We start from the raw sequence: 19974 nt of genomic DNA on the forward strand, positions 1-19974 counted from the left end.
ACAAAAAGTGGTACAGCACTTCATGAAGCTTCTCAACTCCATCATAGTTCCTACGCATCAAGATGGTGCCGAAGTGATATTTAAAGTCAAGTCCATAAATATTGGAAATTGATATAATTCTAATCTTTTGGCTCTTTTAGAAACTGTTGAGAGCAAGTCCCATACATGTGTTTTGCAAACCTCAGAAGAGGTACCAAATTTGCTTGTTTTGTGTTTCTAGGAGCAAGTGAGGCCTCGCCAAGTGAAGGCCACTCTGAGGACATGGCGGCAGTGGTGGTTCCAGTCCTCTTCTTGCTGCTGCTGGGAGTATGTGGCGGTTTGGTGATACTCTACCTCAGACACCGTCGACTACAGAACAATTTTACCGCCTTCGCCAACTCCCACTATAACTCACGCCTGGGCTCTGCCATCTTCTCTTCTGGGGATGAATTAGGTGAGCAAAATGTTTTTATTGATATTGTCATATCTTGCAGGATCATTTTTTTTTGCCCACCAGTAGTAACTTGTTGTATGTTTTAGTGAGATTTGAAGTGTTATCTGAAGTATCACGTTATCTGCGACATTGTCCTTAAAGTCAAGGATAATTAAAAAAGAAATATTTCTCCCAGTTTGAACTTTATCCCTCTCTCTGCTCCCCAGTGGATGATGACGAAGATGCGCCCATGATAAGCGGCTTCTCAGACGACGTTCCCATGGTCATTGCGTAGCGCAGCCTCTCTCCTTTTACGTATTTCTCTTCTCCCCTCCTTGACAGGAAGCCACCTAATTAGAAAGAAACACGAAGAAACGAGAGATAGAGATATTTTTCAAATCTACAATGCACTTTTTTTGGATGCGCAATAACTTATTTTTTATAAGAAAAAAAAAAGAATATATGGAGGTTTGTGTTGGACACTGAGGCATACTGTGAAGAATTTAGCGTTTGTTGAGTACGACGTGAAACGACAAACCCGTTTTGAGTGGTCCATTGCTTAAAGCCAAAATAAGCATCCAGAAACTTAAGTATAGAATGCAAAAAAACATACTAATGCACATATAAAACAAAAACGTGAGTCGCATAAAAAAAAAATCTAAGAATACAAAAAAAGGCAAATGTATGTTTATACAATAACATATCACAGCAAAACACCTTTTTGTCCCATGTGAGCGAGTCAGAATAGTCAACTGTCAATCAAATATCATTGTCTTTGATTTGGGAACAAGCTGAATGTTAAACATTATAAAACAACATTCTAGGGACTGCTTTGTTACATCGATAAACTTGTTTAATTTTGATTTCTCACCACCAGCACACTGTTGTATGTTTATATGTTGACACGTGCCAAAATGATTGAATAATTCCAAGCTTTGGGAGCTTGAATTTCCCTTTTAAGCATCACCTGAATTCATTCGAGCTATCTGTAAATATTGGCTTTTAATACATCTTACCTTTGTAATGCTGCACCATATTATTTTGTAAAATATACTGTATATTTTGATTTTTCTAAAACTAGTCAGTGATCATCCCCAGCCTTTTTGCCATAAATGTAGTCGCCGCGTTTGGAGTTCTCAGGGAATTGTTTTGGGTACCAGCGAAGCACCACCGTCATCCTCCTCATGGGTTAGGACGTGCTGTCCACCCTGCTCTTTAAATGGTAATGGATCACTTGGCGGGTTATAATACAGATAGTAGCCGAGGAATAGATAAGTAGCTGCTGTTAGGATTCACATTCAGAGTTTGAATAAAGATTTTACCGAGCAACCCCACTCCCCAGATCAGATAGTTTGCATGGCTTAATACTAATATCGTTCAAGTGAGACATTTCTTTTTTTTTTAAATATTTTTAAAGACCATGTGTATACATACATACATCCCTAAATGTGTCCGCATTGAAAATGAAGTCACTCATGTCACCTACCTCCCAATTACCCGTCCCCCGATTGTACGTACGGTAGTCTTTTAACTGAAAAGTTGTGTGTAGCCTCTGAGTTTGAGCCGTTGGGTCCTCTGCTTGATTTTGACTTGTTGTTCTTTTTAAGAAGTCTTCATGAATGTATTTTGTAATCATCTCATTTTTCTCTCACTATCTGTGACTTTTATGTGATTGATTCTTCGTTCTTATTACAGTGGGTCTGTAAGAAACCATTCCACAGTGGTCAGCACATGCTCTTTATTTGTTTGTCTTTTATTATGAAAATGCTTCTGGGTACCGCCTCCTCTTTTTTTTTTTTGGTTTGTTTTTGGCTTTTTGGATTGCATTCCACGGCTTTTTGTGTAGTCTTTGCCTTAACTTTTTATTTTTTTATTTTTGTTCTGGCAATGTTTGTTTGCTCTGTTTTCAATTTCATGTCATTTTTGTTTGCGTTTGACCACATAATGCCTTATAAGACTCATCAGGTGTCTGTATAATGAATGATAGAAAACAATGTTGCACCTATATGCATACACTGTCACATTAAGATGATGCTATTTCTTGGGCATTTGTTCAGTTTTGTCAAATCACTGCTTCTTTCCAATTTGCTTTTGGGGGGACACTTTTAAGCAACTTTTAAAACTCATGTACAAAGTGTAATTATTGTTTTTGGCCATTTGCGCCCCACTTGTCTTTGTCAACGTTTGCTTCAAAATGTTGTTCGGCATGGAAATCTGGCCTTGGCCATTTTTGATGATATTGATGTCTTGTTTGCTTACTCAGAGGTTGCAAAAAAAAAAAAGTTGAAGAAACAGTGTGAGGTGTTTTCAAAAACCACTTATGCTGAAATAAAGGTGATTAAAATTCCATTTTATTTATTTGACAATTTTTGATATTTTCTTCTGGGCACTTGGAACATCTGATGGCAAATTCTAATCTTAATAGACTCAGAGAAACATGATTCAACATTTAATCAAAGAAACGTTTAAGCATACAGATATCCTCACGGTAAAGCATAAAAACTGTGCCGTCAGATATTTTTCTCAGTGTGTATCTAAGAATATGCTGTACAGTATTAAATTACACAAATAGAATATCAATTATAACTCCATGTACGGTTGCTCCAGTTCCTCATTTTAGTTGCAAAATATATGATCGTGTTAAGTTGCAAAGATTCAATTTGAACTCATTCAAGCCATCATCAAAAAATGTGTGTGTGCTGAGGGTCAGAGCTCCAACTTGGTGGAAGTGCAGGCCTTGTTCATAAGGTCCACGAGAGGGCAGTAGATCCTTTAGTGCGTTTTGAAACCAAGGTGATTTCAGCATTTCAACTATAATGCAGGAAGATACAAAATCTCAATAAAGGGATTCAATGAAATGCTCATGAAATGTTTGCTACGTGTTTGTCACATTCCAAATTGCAAAACATACATTACATACCGCCTTGAGGTGAGAGGCACTCTGGGGTGACCACCAGCCGATTGCATAGACAAACAACCATTCATCCTCACATTCACACCAATTTATCAGTGATTAACCATTAAGGCCTTCTCTGTTGGCCTAAACTACCAGACCAGAAGCACTGACTAACTAACATGTGTTCTATGTAGTTATCATTATTAATTCCTAGCAGTCTCTTGATTTTCGAGTGTTGTAATCCTCCCACGGCCTTCAAAATCAGTACTTTAGTGCTGGCAGATGCAAATTCAACTCAAGGTCCAGCAAGCCGGTCAGAAATCAGTAGAAACATTTTGGTACTTTGCTGGTGCATTATTTTCACATTTGTGTACATTACTTCATTATTCTTATTTCTGGCAACACCCAGTTTTCCATCATTGCAATTTTTGAAATCAAATACAAGAATCTTTTACCCTCATAAATTTCCACTAATTGTTTAACTTACACATTATGCTAAAATAAAAGCAAACAAAACTTTTGGTTGACGTACAGCCCATACCGTGGTCCATGGCGCACAAAGCTGAGGAAAACGTCCTCCGTGTGCCACTGTTGGGTACTTTATAGCCTTTCCCACAATTATGTGAGCATTTTTTCGTCCTATTATTGATTTGTTAAATGACATCAAATTCAACAAAGTGTAACACTTCCCTTTTTTTATGTGTGTGTGTTAAGAAGTAGTATTTTTTTCACTAACTCAGGCCAATTGGAGACAAGTCTACAACAACAAACCACTTGTCTCACTCTCCAAGGGTTAAGATGTGGGTCAAGAGGTTTTTGCGACTTGCTGGTGTCGAAGGTCAACAGAGTGGAGTTAAGGTGAAAGCCAGCGTTTGAGAAACTCTCTCATCAGAGGGAAGTTAAAGCGGCAAACAACAAAGCGGAGTGTGCTCATCCGGACAAAGCCTACCAGATGACTGCTTTGCCATCAGACTGCATTCAAAGAGTATTGTTGACGTAGTGGACAATCACGACCGCCGTCTCAAAAGTGCATGGCTGTCCGTATCATGTTGACATTTTGACAACTCCACCAGGGCAGCATTGTGACCAAACTTTCCAGTCCAAACTATTTTGTATGCAGAGAGGTTTCGTTGATTACCCAAAATGTCTTTTGCGTATAATTGGGTGGATGACTGTCGAAAAAATAATTTAAATGTTTTTGCTCGGAAGTACATTTGAGTCTGCACTATGTTTGTTTGGCCACATCAATGGTTGTTATACTGTTGGGTCAGACCTCAAGGGGTTGGCAGAATTCTTTTCCATTTACCCTACTTGCTTAAATCACACTTCAGACTTTGTATGATTATGGCAAGCTGTGTCTGATCATGTCACATCGCTTGGCCATCATTTGTCATCACAATGTAGCATCATCACCCTCTTACTGCTAAGAAAGCCCTTGAGATACTCTCAAGGTTTGTTACAACCAATGCTTGTTCATTCAAGGCCAACAAGGTCTTTATCAAGCACTCATTTCCATTTACAAAGTAAATGAAACTACAACAGTCTATGAATATTCATAATGTCATGAATGTTTCTTTGCTGGCTAACTGACTGTTGTACAGTATGTTCGCCTTTTTTTTTGGGTCTCATCAGATATTAGGATCTGCCATGTCAATGTAATCTATCCAGGACCTTCAATCCCAAAAGTGGTGGCCCATGACACATACATACGATTTTTTTTTTTATTTAAACCAATCTTATTTCAGATTCATCATTCTCAGCCTCAAGGTGACCTCTGCATTTTTCCATTCTCTGATTAGTTGGTCAGCGTTAACTTTGCAGCCAACCATTGGTAGATTCATAAACTCAAACCCCACTGAGGGGAGAATGTTTGTAAATACTTGCAAAGGTGATGAATGTTGAGTTCGTTCAAGGTTCAATTTTCTTGTCACAAACAGTTTTTGAACAAATTTCCTTATGGAAAAAAAAATGTGGATGTCAAAATGTACTGCATTACATATTTGAAAGTAATATGTTTCTTTACAACATTACTGACGGTGTAGAGTAATTAGTTACTTCCGTTTGTTACTTTTAAGATTTTTTTTTTAAAATCAGAGATTATTTCAATTAATGAGGATTTCGACACTTAAAGGAAAAGCCAGAATTTACAACCATACTAGCTGTAAAATTAACTTGTAATGAGGCTCTTAACATATTTACTGTGGACTATAATCCTTGACTCTCTGGTGGAAAATCACTAATATTTTTAATGATAACAATAATAATAAGATTTATTTTTTAGTATAAATATTCGAACTGATATTTCTTCAAGCATATAAACAATCCCACACTGCCCATCATAAATAAAATGATCAGTATACTCAAATTAATTTACATACAAACACTTGTGACAAAAGAAGTCAATTGATAATTGGGTGAACAAAATAGATAGATTGATGGATGGGTGAATGGACAGATTACGTTTAGGATTCATTTACACCACGAAGCATAAGGTGCGAGTTCAATTGAACAACTGTAAACGATATATAGAGTACAATTGGTCTAATTTAATTTGCCGTAGCATAACGTCCGCGCACGTCAATGGCCATAGCAACACTGCCTCCTTGCGGAAGGAAAAGCAATTGCCTTTCAGCACGTGAATATCTGTCACCTGTGCGTGTGGATTTCTTGAAACGGTGTGACGTTTGTGTCAAAAATAAATGGGCATGCCCTCTGAGCCATAAACGCAGATTCTACTATTCACGCACAGACTTGAATATTTACAAATGACAAATGCACACAACAATAAAACATATACATGTGAAAATCACGCACATATTTGTCATCTGCAAAAGATTTGTGAAAATTATAAATATATTTGAAAAACATTTGTGTGAATGAATTTGACACAAATCTCTCCCCATATGAGGATGCATCAACCAACACCATTGCTGTCTGGCTTGTTTAAACGTGGAAAATGATTTATTCGCTCCTTCCAGACCAAACTACTTCCTTACATGCAGGTGCAAAGAAAGGAGGGGGTTGTCATCTAACAGTAGAATTAATCATCACTGGTGAGTACAAAATATTGTAATTGTTTGTTTCCAATGTTCTTTGCAAGCAGTGCTATCTATATACGGGAGTGGCAATTGCCCAGGGTGAAACTTCTTCCCTACTGGAAGTTTTTGCTTATGGGAGTTTACTTGTTTTTCTTGTGTAAAGTGCCCTGAGACAATTTTGGTGGGGAATTATTGACGCTATAAAAATAAAATTGACTTGACTTGGCCTAATGCAACAGCAACAGTCACATTTATTTGAGTTAGATGGAGTTTTTGTTTGATGAAATTTGTGCTTCGTGGGTTTTGTTCTATAAAGATTTTGAATTTTAAAAAGAGCACTTTTTTTTTTTTCACTTACAAAGAGTTTAGTGAATGCATGTCTGAAACCTAATTCAGTAACTTCTGCAAGGTTAAGTACCAGTAATATATATTAATGATCAAAATACAAAATCTCCTCTTTTAAAATGATGTACTTTTTTCATTTTTTTTTTTTTAAAGAAAACTAATTAAAAAAAACAATACAATTGAGTGCTTCCAAATTGCTATTCATCAGGGTGAGATCCACCAATCAGGAGATTTTGTGTTTGGGCTGTCAATATTCTTGCACATTTACAAAGCGATTCTGCAACATCTGCTTCATTTATGGCACGAGAAGAAGCAGGACAACATGTTCTGGGTTCTGTGGGGCTCGACTTTGACCTTTGATACATAGTTTGCTGAAATTCAAATTCTTGGGGCATTTCGTCATAACACACAGACACGTGAAACGGTTTGAAATTGTGAAAATGATGCTTAAGATGTCCCCCGTAATACTTTTACTTTGGTAAACAAAGGTTTTTATTCTTAAATGTAATTTTGCAGTGTTGCATAGCTACTCAGTATTTTCATGGTGCTTCTCTCAAACGAATAATAATTTTTAAAAGTGGAACTGGTTTTGATAAGTGAGCCCACCATTCACAGACTATATACAGAGCATGATCAGAATCAGCTTTGTTGACCAAGTTTGTGCATGCCAAACAGGGAATGAAGATGTTTGTGTTCCGCCGTTCCTGCTGTTTAAAAGCATCAACAGAGAAGGCTATAATGTCAAGAGAGCTTTTTTGACCTCACAGAGGTGTTGCATTTCCTCAGGCAAAAGCAGTTGTGTGTCTGATGCGACCCCCCCCATTGCTTCAACTAATAGCGCCCTCCCCTCTTGATGCTGTCAAAGGGTCAGAAGGATAGAGCCATCAAGGGAGAACGGCAGAAAAGATGCAAGGATCGTCTGGGCCATAGATGTACAATGGTGGCTCCCCGTACTTGTTTATAGATGCGCATGTTTGCACGGTTCTAAGTGTGGCCGTGCAAGTAGTGTATTCTCATTTCCATCTATAGTATACGAATACACCCCCCTCCCCTCCCCACTAGACATAAAGGGTGCATTTGTTCTCAAACTTGTGCCATTGTTGATATCCATAGAGATTCTGCTTACTTTCAGATTCCATCAATATGGGCGGGTTGGACAAAGGCTGGACTTATTAGAGCCGTCCGAGAAAGGATGCAAACAGAGGTTCCTTGACTCTGGTATGGCGTTGACAATGGCAGCAGTGTGAGGCTGCCGGGTGATTGATCATTCTGCTGTTTTGCTGTGTGGGATAGATGGCGAGGATGAGATAAAACAAACAATAGGGTGCGAGGAAGTGGCATCATTTTTATATGATGGAGATGGGAGATCTTTTGGATAAATATTTGTATGTATTGTTGAGGTTTTAAAATGATTGTACTCCGGTATTGAAGAAGCTAATGTTAAGTGCCTGACTTTATTGAATATTTGTCTTCAATTTTATGACTTGATTTGTGTTGCGTGTAGGTGTGTTGGATGGCAGATTTCTTCTATTTATACTTCTCATCCAGTGACAATCCATGATTTATCATCATGTTTTTTTTTATGCGTTTGAACCTTTTTAGGATTAAAAAGTAAAGATATTTTTATGTTAAAAAAATAAATAAAAATTGTGGCTTGTTTTCAAGTATGTTAACGGTCAGGGGGGAATCAGAAAGTGAGGAATAGAGGAGAAGATTTGCCTCGTATTACGGGGGGGGGGGGGGGGGGGGGGATCCTGCCTGGAACAAACAGTCTTTTTGTGTTTTCATTAACAACAGGAGACTGTCAAAGAAGAGATCCTCTAAAATGAAAAGGATGAGGGTTCATTGCTGGGGAGAACTTCTCATTACTTAGGAATTTCAGACAACAAAAATTCACATGGATAGATCCATTGTTCTAAGGCAACGTCATGAAAATGTAATCCAAACATACTTCAGCATGAACAAAAGAATAATAAATCATAACAGTTTAGCAAATGGTGACACAATTGTTGTGGCATTGGAGTCAGGAAAGGGTAAACTACCATGTCCTAATATATTTGCAATGCAATCGGCCGGGATTGATGGCCCGTATACCCGACACCAGGCTCGGCTGTAATCTGCCTTTTCTTGGTTCTTGGACAACGGTCCTTTCTTCCATTATCTTGGCCTTTTCTGCTTTCTCTGTAGGTCAGGTTACTAAAAGCAAAAAGGCCTCTTGCGTTTTCTTCTTCTCTGTCTGGAACATCCACTAAGTTTCTCATCCGGCTGTCCGTCCATCCATGATGGTCCCTGTTGAGAGTGTCCATGCCCAATTTCCTAATTTCTGATTTTCCTCTTTGGTCCATCGTTTGAAACGCCTCTGAGGAATTGTCACATGGCCCCAACTTGTAAACCCTTCACCAGATGTGAGCTGATCTCAAGTCATTGATGTCAATGAGGGTTTTTGGATGAATTGCGTTACATCCTACACGACATATATGAAGGCCCGTTGTCATACTTTGCTCTTTGTAGAAGTAGGAGGGGACAGTGTTTTGAGGAACCAGGTGTTGCTGTGTGTGCATTCTCAGTGTCACTGTGTGCATTGTGAGGACAAAGACAGTATTGAGGAGACAGACTTGGAGCAGAGCAGGACAGGATACTCTTACAGACCGCCTAGCATTTGTGCCAAGTTCGCCCTCCATCCACACAACAGAGACTGTGTTCACTTTCTCTCCACTCCCAGCTTTGTTCAGTCTGGCTCTTTCCCTCTATCATTTCCTTTCGTCTTCCTTTTTTTTGTTGTTGTTTATATACGCCAGGGTGGTTTGCCTCAGAGTTGACATCTTGGCTGTGAGGGCAGGCTCAGACAGGTCAAAAACTTGGCCATTGGAAATGTTTGATCTTCCTTTAAAGCCACAATGAGACCCCAAAAGTTTTGCTGCTTTGGATCACAAGTACAAAAGAATTTTGATCAGTTGCAGCACTGGATTATTCTTCTTCAATTTAAAAAAAAAAAAAAAAAAAAAAAAAAAAAATCCTACACTGGGAGCATTATCCCAAAATTTTTGGGCACACGACGATTTTTCTGAAGTAAGATAAAACCTTAGTAACCTACTCATCTTTACCTAAGATTAAGGAATTTGCATACAATGGAAAATCTATTTGTAATTGGTTTTATACATATCGATGGATGATCAAGCAAAGATACTGATTATGCAGTTTGAAACATGATCATACAGAGGCATTATCATGCTCTGGGTTCTGCTTACAAGCCACTCAAGGTACCAAAAGCTGGACTTGCCATTGGCCCCGTCCAAGGACCCAGTGGACTTGTGAAAAGTTTGAGCAGCATTACGCAAAACACCAGATGCATCTTCAGGGATGAAAGTAAATTGACCATCACACTAAGATTAATGACAATCTCCATTTTAAAAGAAATCTTTTAGACCCATCTTTTTTGTCCTGCATGGAAATCCAGACATTGTGTCAATGGGACAGGAATCTGCTGCTAATTGGGAATAGCGGTACAAGATAGAGTGGCAGGAGACACAATGGGCCCACCAGAGGTGGAGATGGACTAACAGAATGGACAACTCAATGTTTCTTCTGACACACAGGCGGGTTCTCTTGAATGGAGGTGCGTGTGGTCGAGTTGACAAGACATTAGTGAGAGTAGAACCAGAAAGTGTGCTGACAGCAGACCAAGCTCTTTCAGATCATGCTGACTGGCCATTGAACTGTTAATTAAAGCTGGAGCTTTGGGACTTGAGACATTAACTGCTGTCTCCTGTCTGAGACCATGTAGCAAATGAAGAGAACCATTTGGAAAGAGATTTTCTTTCCATGTTGTGTGTGTCCTATTCATGAACTGTAGGTTGAAAACTTGCAGGGATGAACAGTCTATTCTTTGGGACTACCCTTGGAAAATTGTGTCTCCTGCTGAAATGGCAACACTTCTCTCTTCCTTTCACTGGTGTGAGCCCACCACTCGGACCACACTTATGATGTTCTTCAACATAAAGTTATCAGAAGCATTCAGCTTGAAAAATGCCCAACATATGACTGATAGGAATTGAGTCTCAGATCCAAGGGAATGCATAAAAGATTGTTGTCGTCTGTAAACACTTGAAAGGAAACTGTATAACCTTCAAAGCGTTGCTTCCAGTGCTACAGACTGAGAAGCATGGCCACCAGCTCTTGATTCCTAGCATCATTTGTTCTGCTGAATTTCTGCAAGCTTCTAGCCACCCGCATGAATGAATAAGACACTCCTGTGTCTGACGTTTTCAACAAAAATGGAAAAACAAAATAATTGTTCAAGATAGTTGATCCAGGTGATTTTGTGCAAACGGTTGTCCGTGATTCCATCTTACCTCTGTAATTGTATATGAATTGCCTTTAAAAGTTATGAAAACCCAGACTCTGCAAGTGTTCCCTTGATAGTTGACCACTCGCCCAGTTCTAAGTTGACCATTTCTCTACAATGAATAGGGATGGCTATCTTTTAATCTACTCTTCCTGATACTGCTTATCGATCCGATGCTTTAAAAGTATTCTTATTGATGCTTATTTGTAACACTTGCTTGATTCTGTCAAGTATCAACAGAAAGCAGGCTGGACACTCAAGAATATCAGATTTTCTTCCTGGAAGAAAGCTTGAAGCACTGACAACTTATGTATTGTCAGACATCAGGGCTATATGACAGAATAAAGGTTGACATAAACACGGGATAAAGCATATAAGGGAAACGGCGGCTGCATAGCAACTGATGTATTATGGAATCCGGTTTATGACAGAATGAATGTCTAATAAAAGGACAAAGCAGAAAAGATCTGCTCCTTAATAACAACTGATACGTCGAGAAACAATGAGTCACTGGTCACAAGGCAGGCAAATGAAAAAAAAAAAATGAAAAAAATGCCAAAACAGAAAAATACATAATGCAATCACCAAATAAGTGCAAACAAATATGTCACTTAATACTTACTCCAAAACGGGTTGAAAAATATGCATGATGTTCGTAAAGAATGAGCGCCATCCTGGATTTCACACAAAAAGAAGTGTGCGTGCGTGTGTGTGTGTGTGTGTGGCAGGTCACATTGACTTGTGTGACGCTTGCATACGTTCATCCAAATTTGTGTCTGTGGTCCATGCATAAGTTCCGTGCATGAGGTTGGATGCCAATCTGTGTGTGTGTGTGTGTGTCCAAGATAATTAACTGTCCACAGAAGCGTGTCATTCCTCCATTGTGTGTCAAAGCGGACCACAGGGGTCCTGAGGAGGAGCGGAAATGCTGAATTAGCTTCACATTATGCCATGAGCTTGTCTTTTCTCAGCTTTTCCGTTTAATTAGACTAACATCCTAGTTTGTTGTAAGGGGGCTTGATGACGCAATATCAGCATTGTCATTTGGGTTCCCCTCACCCCACCAGCCACAGAAAACCTAGAAACCCATACATGCATAGAAATATACTTGCGTAAATAACTGCCACCATCCACCATGATCACTGACTGTCTAGCTCAATGTGTGGTGGCCTTTTTCAGAGAAATGATTCTAGCATTTCTTTTTTTTCTTGTAAATATTCCATGCCGCTTTGCGCCCTCAGATTTCACGCTGCAACATTAACACAAGTTGACACACTGGATTAAAGGCAGACAGCTGGAATGCCCGGGTTCTTTGTGTAGCATGGAGCTCAGCCAAGAGCCTTCACTCTGAGGCCAAGAGAGACCTGGGAAAGACAGCAATGCTTGGAAATAACCACAAGACAGGCCAAGAGGGTGGAATGTACCTGTACTGTGAATAAGCTCAGGGCCTGGTCTGGTGCCAGATAAAAAGGTTTGATGATTGAACGTAAAGGGTGTAAATGATCCGTTTGGGATGTAATTCAACATCCTAAATCATAATTTATTACTTGCAAAACCCACCACACTTAAAGGCATTGAGCATATTGAGCTATAGTCAATGTCATAAACTATATTTCAATGAAGATGTCAAAGTCAACATCTGAATATTCCTCCAATTTTCATATTAATGAACTATCCAGTTAGTTAAATAGTCAAAAGACTGCTGTTCAATCGGTCCAATTTAAAATCACAGTCCAATTTCAAACCCAAGTTTGAGACTTTAGATTAGACTCCAGGGGGTCCAGGTCAACAGGGGGGGGGGGGACTTAGACTGGCCACTGAAATCCCAGCTTTGATATCCTCTAGACAGCACATTAGTAGTCTTAAAGAGAACGCATCCTTTTTGCTCAGCGGTCTATAGATCTGACTTTCATAGGATGGAACCTAGGAGCAGCAATAAAATGAAAACAGCAAGGGCCTCAAAACAGATCCCTGTGGAACACCATACGACAGAGGAGCACTGCAAATAGTCAAGTCAAGTCAAGTCAAGTTTATTTGTATAGCCCTAAATCACAAGCAGTCTCAAAGGGCTTCACATAGACAATCAATTGACAATAATTCTCAAAGCATCCCCTGATCTTAGGCTCCCAAAAGGGCAAGGAAAAACTCAAAAAAACCCTACAAGGGGAAAAATGAGAAACCTTGAGAAGGGACCACAAGCACACACCATAAGCTCGCAGAATATTATGGTCCACCTTATCAAATGCTGTAGTTAGATTCAACAAGCCCAGGCACACAGTCTCTGGTGTCATTTACCAAAAGGACATCATTAAAGATTCGTAACATTGTTGACGGTGCTATGCATCATCTTGATTGAAAAATCTCCAAGACATTAAGTTCATCCATGCATAGATATCCCTTAAAAACATACTGTATGTTCATATAATTCGGATATTTATATTGTACATGGACATAGAGTGAGTGAGAAAGTGACATTGACCTGTTGGGGGATCTCCATGGCAACAGAGCCATCAAGTCACACCTCATTATTGCAAGCTGAGTGTTTGTATTGGCTGGCCAGTTCCGGAATGTATTCTCCCCATGCTAATAGCCTTCAGATGCCATCGGCTCATCGCACTCAGCAGTGTTGCCCAACTCACTCACCCACCCCGCACCTTGACCCCCCACACACCCACACAGATACAAGAACTAGTATTTTATGGCCTGTAGCACAATTGTTCTTAAAGGAGCTCTGTCTGATTTTGCTTACATCCTCAGGCCCTAAAACTAACAAATCAAATAACTGAACTAAAACGAAGCATTTTTTCAAAACCCAATAAATTGTCGCTACAAACAACCAAAGGCAAAGACAAATCCCAAACTACAGTAGTACAATCTTGATTGCAATAGAATTAATGAACAGGTTTACGAGCTATGACATTGAAATAGGTAAGGACTCCATTTGTTCGTTCCGCGATTTGGAAATTCACCTGCTCGTACAGAACTAAGAAAGAGAGAGATGAGAGGGATTTCTAACGAATCCCGTTCATTCTTACTGTAGCAGCCTGTGATTGTGTGAGCGAGACGTGTTTCATCCGCGCGGTTGCATGACAATCTGAATGACGCCCTCCCGCAGACGTATAATAGGGTTTTAGCGGAGCCCTTGACAAATGGTGAGGAAGCAGCTGCAGAACTGCAGGAGAGCCAACCTCCCCCTGGTAAAGAAAACTCGCTGAGAGGAGGGAACTGTATTAAAGAGATGTTTTTGTTATGAGCAAGACATTTTCCAACAAAGCTATCATATTATTTTGCCAAATTCGAGTGAAGACATTTGCTGTGGAAGCTTAGGTAGTGTTGAAACAATGATTGCGGTATGTAGCAATCATCATTTTTATCATTCTCCATTTAATTTTGGTTTTCAATGTTTTCATTTCATTGTCATTCTTCTCTCTGCAAATTGCAACTGTATTATTCAATCTATTGCTTAATAATTGGCAGATTATTGAAATCTAAAATGTGCATGTTATACAACACTGCTTTATAACATTCTTAGCTGTTGAATAAGTCTACAAATTGACATGTGGCTGTGAGTCTCATGCCACCCTTCTTTTTATTATCATTTCATTTTATTTATTTATTTATTATTATTATTTTTTTTCCCGTTTCCGTCTTTCATTCTATTGGGTTTAAAAGATTTTTTTGTGTTGGTAATGCCCAAGATGACTTTTTTCAAGATATTCCAGTTCGTCGCCACAATCCGATCCTCTTATTTTTCAAGCCTTTCATCTTTTATTGGCTAATGCAGAAAAAAACCCCCCAACAAAAATAAAAATAAAAAACCAATCACAGAGATATTAAACTTAAAGCGTGTCACAAATTCTCTTTGACCTACAGTATGATGTGCATGTGATTGACCTTCAAGTTTGTTTGACAGTTTAGGCACATTCCTTCCCCCAAATGTTTTAATTGTACTGGAATTTGCACAGATTCAGAAGCATTTGATTTTTAGATATTAATTTTTGTGACGTTTTACATGTTCACTCTGAACTTGCATGGATGAACTTTTTATGGGCATCCCAGCTTCTTTTCACATACCAAAAACCATGCATGAATGAAAAGCTGAGGGAAAAAAAGCCACACATTTGTGGTAAATAAGTTTCCTTTTAAATGTTTAATATTATGTGATAATTATAAACAAACTATTTCAACATTCAGTTCCAGATTCAAGTGCATCTTCAAAGCACCTCTCTGCTTAAGCACGAGCATAGCAAAAGAGGCCGCGAACCCCCACACATCCCAAAGTCATGTTCATTCACTGTTGGCCAGGCCTTGGCAGTCAGGAGCTAGCAGAGGGCTTGGTTGAGCCAGGATGGGGGACGGGATTTGTGAACGGACCAGTGTCGGACCCCCTACTTCGTGCTGTCAATAGAGTCGCATACCTTGCTGACCGCTGCTGAGGCATAGCCTGTTGAAGGAGAAAAAAAAAAAAAAATCAAAGGAGAGAGGGGAAATGGGTCGGAGCTGGGATTGAGGGACAGGTTTTTTTTTTTCTTCTCAAAATTGCAAGATAACATCTGCAATTTCCTTCCACAGTTTAACCACTTGTTCACTTTTAGCTGACTTTGTCTAATCAATCAATCAGTCAAATTTTATTTATATTTACAATAGCCAACTGGTACCCAAAGTGCTTTACAACAATCGATGAAAGAAAACATAAAACATGATTCAAAAGTGTTAAAAAGAAAGTGATGTATCTAGCTGTTTGTAATTGCTATGTGAGCTCATGTCCTCAATTTTATCCTGAAAAGTCATTTTGTCACAGCAACAACACTACAGTTCCACTTAAATCCTTTACGTTGTTCAATCATGTTTCTTTTCAAATGTTAGAAAGGACACTCATTGAAAGTTTGCTTTTGGAGTGTTTTGTAGCACGACAATGACCCGATGACTTTCTAAGGCATACGCTGTTGAATGTGGTATTGCTTGAGAGACAGAAAATGTGTGGGGACTCGGGAGTGAGAAATAAAGAGGAAAAAAAACATCTTAACCTTGCATTTCTATGGAGGCCTGAAGCTACCAATGTAGAGTAAAAAAAAATTGCACGGCAAATACGTTCAAATGTACTTTTGAGACTTAAGTACATTTGATTGGAACGTACTCGGAAATACGCTTGAACGTACTGGCAAATATGGCCGAATCACAAGTTCAAATAAACACAGATTTTGGCATTGAAAGCACGTTCAGACGGAATTTAGATTTTTTATTTGTCTTCATTAAAACGTTAACTAGAATGGGTTGGTCTGAGCCATGAAACTCCAGTCCTATTCCGGTCCTGATCACAGGGCACATGTAGACAACCATCTATTTACACTCCAATTCACATCTATTTAGAGTTTATTTTGATTCTTCAATGAGTCCAACATGCATGTTTTTGGAACATGAGAAGAAGCAGGAGTCTTTGAAGAAACACTATACACAGAAAGGCCTCAGCCTAAAAGTCTCAAGTTCAAACCTAGAGCCTCTGAATCATCAGCATGTCCTCACATAGTTCTGCAAAAAAACAAACAAACAGATTTAGCCCATTTTGTCATGTTGTTATACCCTAAAGTTGTACTGCCATTACTCAATCTATTTGGTGCCAGGAATTAGGTCACTGTTGTGCATCACCTAAAGTGCAGAAATAGAAAAGGGTGTTGGGCTACTTTTTATCCACATTTCCCTTTGTAATAATTCATCAAAATAAACATGTGTTGATCCAGCAACAAAGTAGAATTAAAGTACAAGGTTTCCTCAGCCTTCTTAGCCTTCGAGGCATTAAAGTAGATGTTTTAGGAGATTGTTAGATGGCCTACAACAATCAAGCCATTACTGTCACATAACTTGTAACAAATCTCTGAGGTTTAAAACAATTCTTATCTGGTGTTATGTGGACGTTGGTTCATCTGGCGAATTTAGGTCTCGTTGAAGCCATAATGGTCATACCCCACTGGGGACTATAGGGTGCCTATGTTTCCTGCACTCATAAGTAGCTCCTCTAAAGTCTGTGTAGTTTCAGGTTGAGCAAATCCTCCCCTCAAACAATACTGCTTCGCTTGGCTAACGTATTGTTCCGCCTGTGGGAACCAACTTCCTATATTAAGAAACTGGGGAGAGGGAGTGAGCAAATGTCTGCTTGTTCTGCCACTTTCCACAGACATAATAGGCTTCTTAGAGTGATGAAAGACAGTGGGAGAAAGATGCACAGTCTTCACACTTCACTGCTTCCCTCTCTTGAGTCCCTCCGTCTTCCTCTATAACGTTTTCCTTCCCCTCCAGCACCCACACTTTTCTTCCAAAAGGGAGTCTTTTGAAATGAGCTCTGAAGGGGGGGCGATCAAAGGTGGACAGATGCCACACACAGCATTGCCAATACAGCCACGCTGCATGGACGCCCACACACACCTTTCATGCATTTCCAACGTCCAGCGTTTTCTGAAACAATGAAATGATACCTTTTTTCTTGGCGTACACATCAATGAATTTGATTGGTTGACCATTTCCAACTAAGGACATTCACCTTACAGTAGGTCTTACAGGATTCCATTGTTCTATGAGATTATCCTTTGGTATGAAAAGTCTTAGGTGTGGTTTTGTTACAGTAATGGAGTCAGAAATAGGTCACGGACAATAATCATAAATAAACGTGCACAACCTTTATAACTAAAAATCTTTATGTGTGGGGGAAATTGAGGTCTCCCCAAGTCCTTTGATTCTGAGGACTGTGAACGGAATGTAGCCAATCAAACATAGAGACTTGGCTGACCAACATACAAGCAGTGGTAAATAACACCAAATATGTCCTGCTTGATGGTTTTTTTTGGGGGGAGAAAAGTAGATTCTCCACAATCAAGAGCCAGATTGATACAGATCGAATGTCTGCGCGAATGTCAGAATCAAGAACCGAGAGCGCACCCTTGCATGCGACTAAAGTCCAAATGATGAACCACTGGAAATTGTTCTAACATAAAAGCGTAAAGTCCAGAAGAAGTACACGAGTGTGTTGACGTTCTTCAATAACTGGACTTACTTGCCTTCTCATGTTTGACTGCAAATTTTAAAACAATCTGTTCATTCAATGAACCTGTTTTTCTGATTTTGAATTGAAACACATAAGTTATTGCATGAAATAGAATTTTCACATTTTAATTCCAAAAACTTGTTGAAGTAACTTTCATTTTTACAAATTTTTATTGGGAAAAATGGAAAAAAAAATTAAACATTAAAAAAAAAAAAGGAACGAGACAATTGGCAGGATTTTAGGCTGATTTAACCAAAGTTTACAGATACTGCGTAAAAACAAAGACGGATCACTTCAAAACTTTTCCCACCATTGCGATCTCTAATCTGTTTAATTGAAGAAGAAAAAAGAAAAAAAGTAAATTAAAAGTCAACAACTGAGATAATGTGGTTGGACAAGTGTGCACACCTTGTAACTGGGGATTCAAGAGTTTTTATTCGCCATATTTGAGCGTGCCAAACAAGGAATTTTACTTGGGTACATCACAGCCTCTGTTCAACATTTAGGTTGCTTTGCTGTGTTCAGAATTTAACAACCACGTTCAGAGTCACACACATCTGCCATCATTTAAAGTGCCTCTGATTAACCTCGAACTAAGGTCGACAGTTCTAGTAGTGTAAAATGTTTTGAAATAGTTGCTCTGTTGAATTTGGTTGAATAACACAAAACGGGGGACTTTATAGATCCACTGTGTGCACTTTAGTTACTAGAAAGGGGGAAATACTCAGCTGGGAAATTTTGTCTGTCTAGACATACAAGCTATAATAAAACCCGGAGCTGTTATAGAGTAGCAAGAGGAAGTCTTTTGGAAGAAACATGGCTTCTCAGTAAAAATAGCCTGTATAGGGCATGTGTACTGAGAGATTAAGCCATCTTTGAAGTCTGCCATACATCAGTTCAAAACTCCCTTCCCCTGTTCTTTAAGCTAATAAGCTTAAATCTTCCAGCTCAACTCTTCCGACAGCCAAGACCATGAAAAAAGACAGAAGAAAAAAAAAAAAACTTTTAATCCCAGCTTTGATGATACATTATGTGCTGCTGAAGAGAACGTTCAAAGTTGCCCCTAAAACTTTAGCGACCGGGAGACTATCAGGCTGCCGCGGATGGAGGAGTCGTTGGTTGAACAAAAGCATGGGCGAGTGAATCGAGGCGGTTCTGATGGGATGTGAGCTTGCTACGAAGCAAATGTGCTTTAGTTGCTATATGATAATTGTATTTCAGACCCAGCCACATTCCTCAGATCTGACAGCAGCAAGTAATGTAAATACAAGCATAAACTCATAGTGACCCCGTGTTCTGCATGTGCAGCAATCAGCAGCTCAGCAAGTGCGGATTAAGCTCCGAGAAGCAAGGCGGCTGAGGGCGCGAGAAAAGGGAAAAATGAAAACAGTTTGGAAGAGGAAGAGGAAAAGAGGATCATAGATGGAGGTGACAAGAGCTGTGAGGAATAGATGAAATGAAGTAAGGGTGCCGAGTTCAGATTCAACTGTCATTTTCCTGCAGAGAGAAAGAAAGAAAGACAGGAAAAACAGCAGTACGAAGATTTGGTTTCTATGGCAACTAGAGGCTATTGGAAACCACTGTGCAAACTTAAGTAAGGAAGGAAAGGACAGCCAATCAGGTCAATACTCGTGTTAAGCCGAAGCGACCAATGTTGGGTCTGATCCACAGCAACATCTCATTTTATATGGCATAGCAAATTTCAGATGAAGTCATTGAGCTTAACGTGGTCTTCGTACGTACCGGTTGAGTCAGGTGTTCAGCAAAGAGGTCAATTGAACATACTTTTTTTAAATTTATATATTAATTCAACTGGTTTTAAGCCTTAGCTCATTGGGAGAAACATAGACAAGAGATACATTGAAAAAAAAGAATATTGTTTATTGCCAGTAAACAGAGGTG

General features: G+C 39.2%; 1 protein-coding gene and 1 long non-coding RNA gene across 2 annotated transcripts in view; one reads left to right on the forward strand and one right to left on the reverse strand.

Annotated features, from left to right (window-relative positions):
- Positions 1-2759, forward strand: part of sorl1 (sortilin-related receptor, L(DLR class) A repeats containing) — a 31207-nt gene extending 28448 nt beyond the window's left edge. The window contains exons 47-48 of the mRNA XM_085915751.1: positions 221-433; positions 640-2759. Of these exons, the coding sequence (XP_085771877.1) occupies positions 221-433; positions 640-707 (281 nt within the window). The 3' untranslated portion in view covers positions 708-2759. The remainder of the gene's footprint in view (positions 1-220; positions 434-639) is intronic.
- A 12479-nt stretch (positions 2760-15238) lies between these two features.
- Positions 15239-19974, reverse strand: part of LOC147054470 (uncharacterized) — a 51343-nt gene continuing 46607 nt past the window's right edge. Inside the window, exon 3 of the long non-coding RNA XR_015066596.1 lies at positions 15239-15480. This is a non-coding gene — a long non-coding RNA (uncharacterized LOC147054470). The remainder of the gene's footprint in view (positions 15481-19974) is intronic.

The sequence above is a fragment of the Syngnathus leptorhynchus genome, chromosome 7, assembly GCF_054491065.1.
Source record: "Syngnathus leptorhynchus isolate UIUO chromosome 7, UIUO_Slep, whole genome shotgun sequence".
NCBI lineage: Eukaryota > Metazoa > Chordata > Actinopteri > Syngnathiformes > Syngnathidae > Syngnathus > Syngnathus leptorhynchus.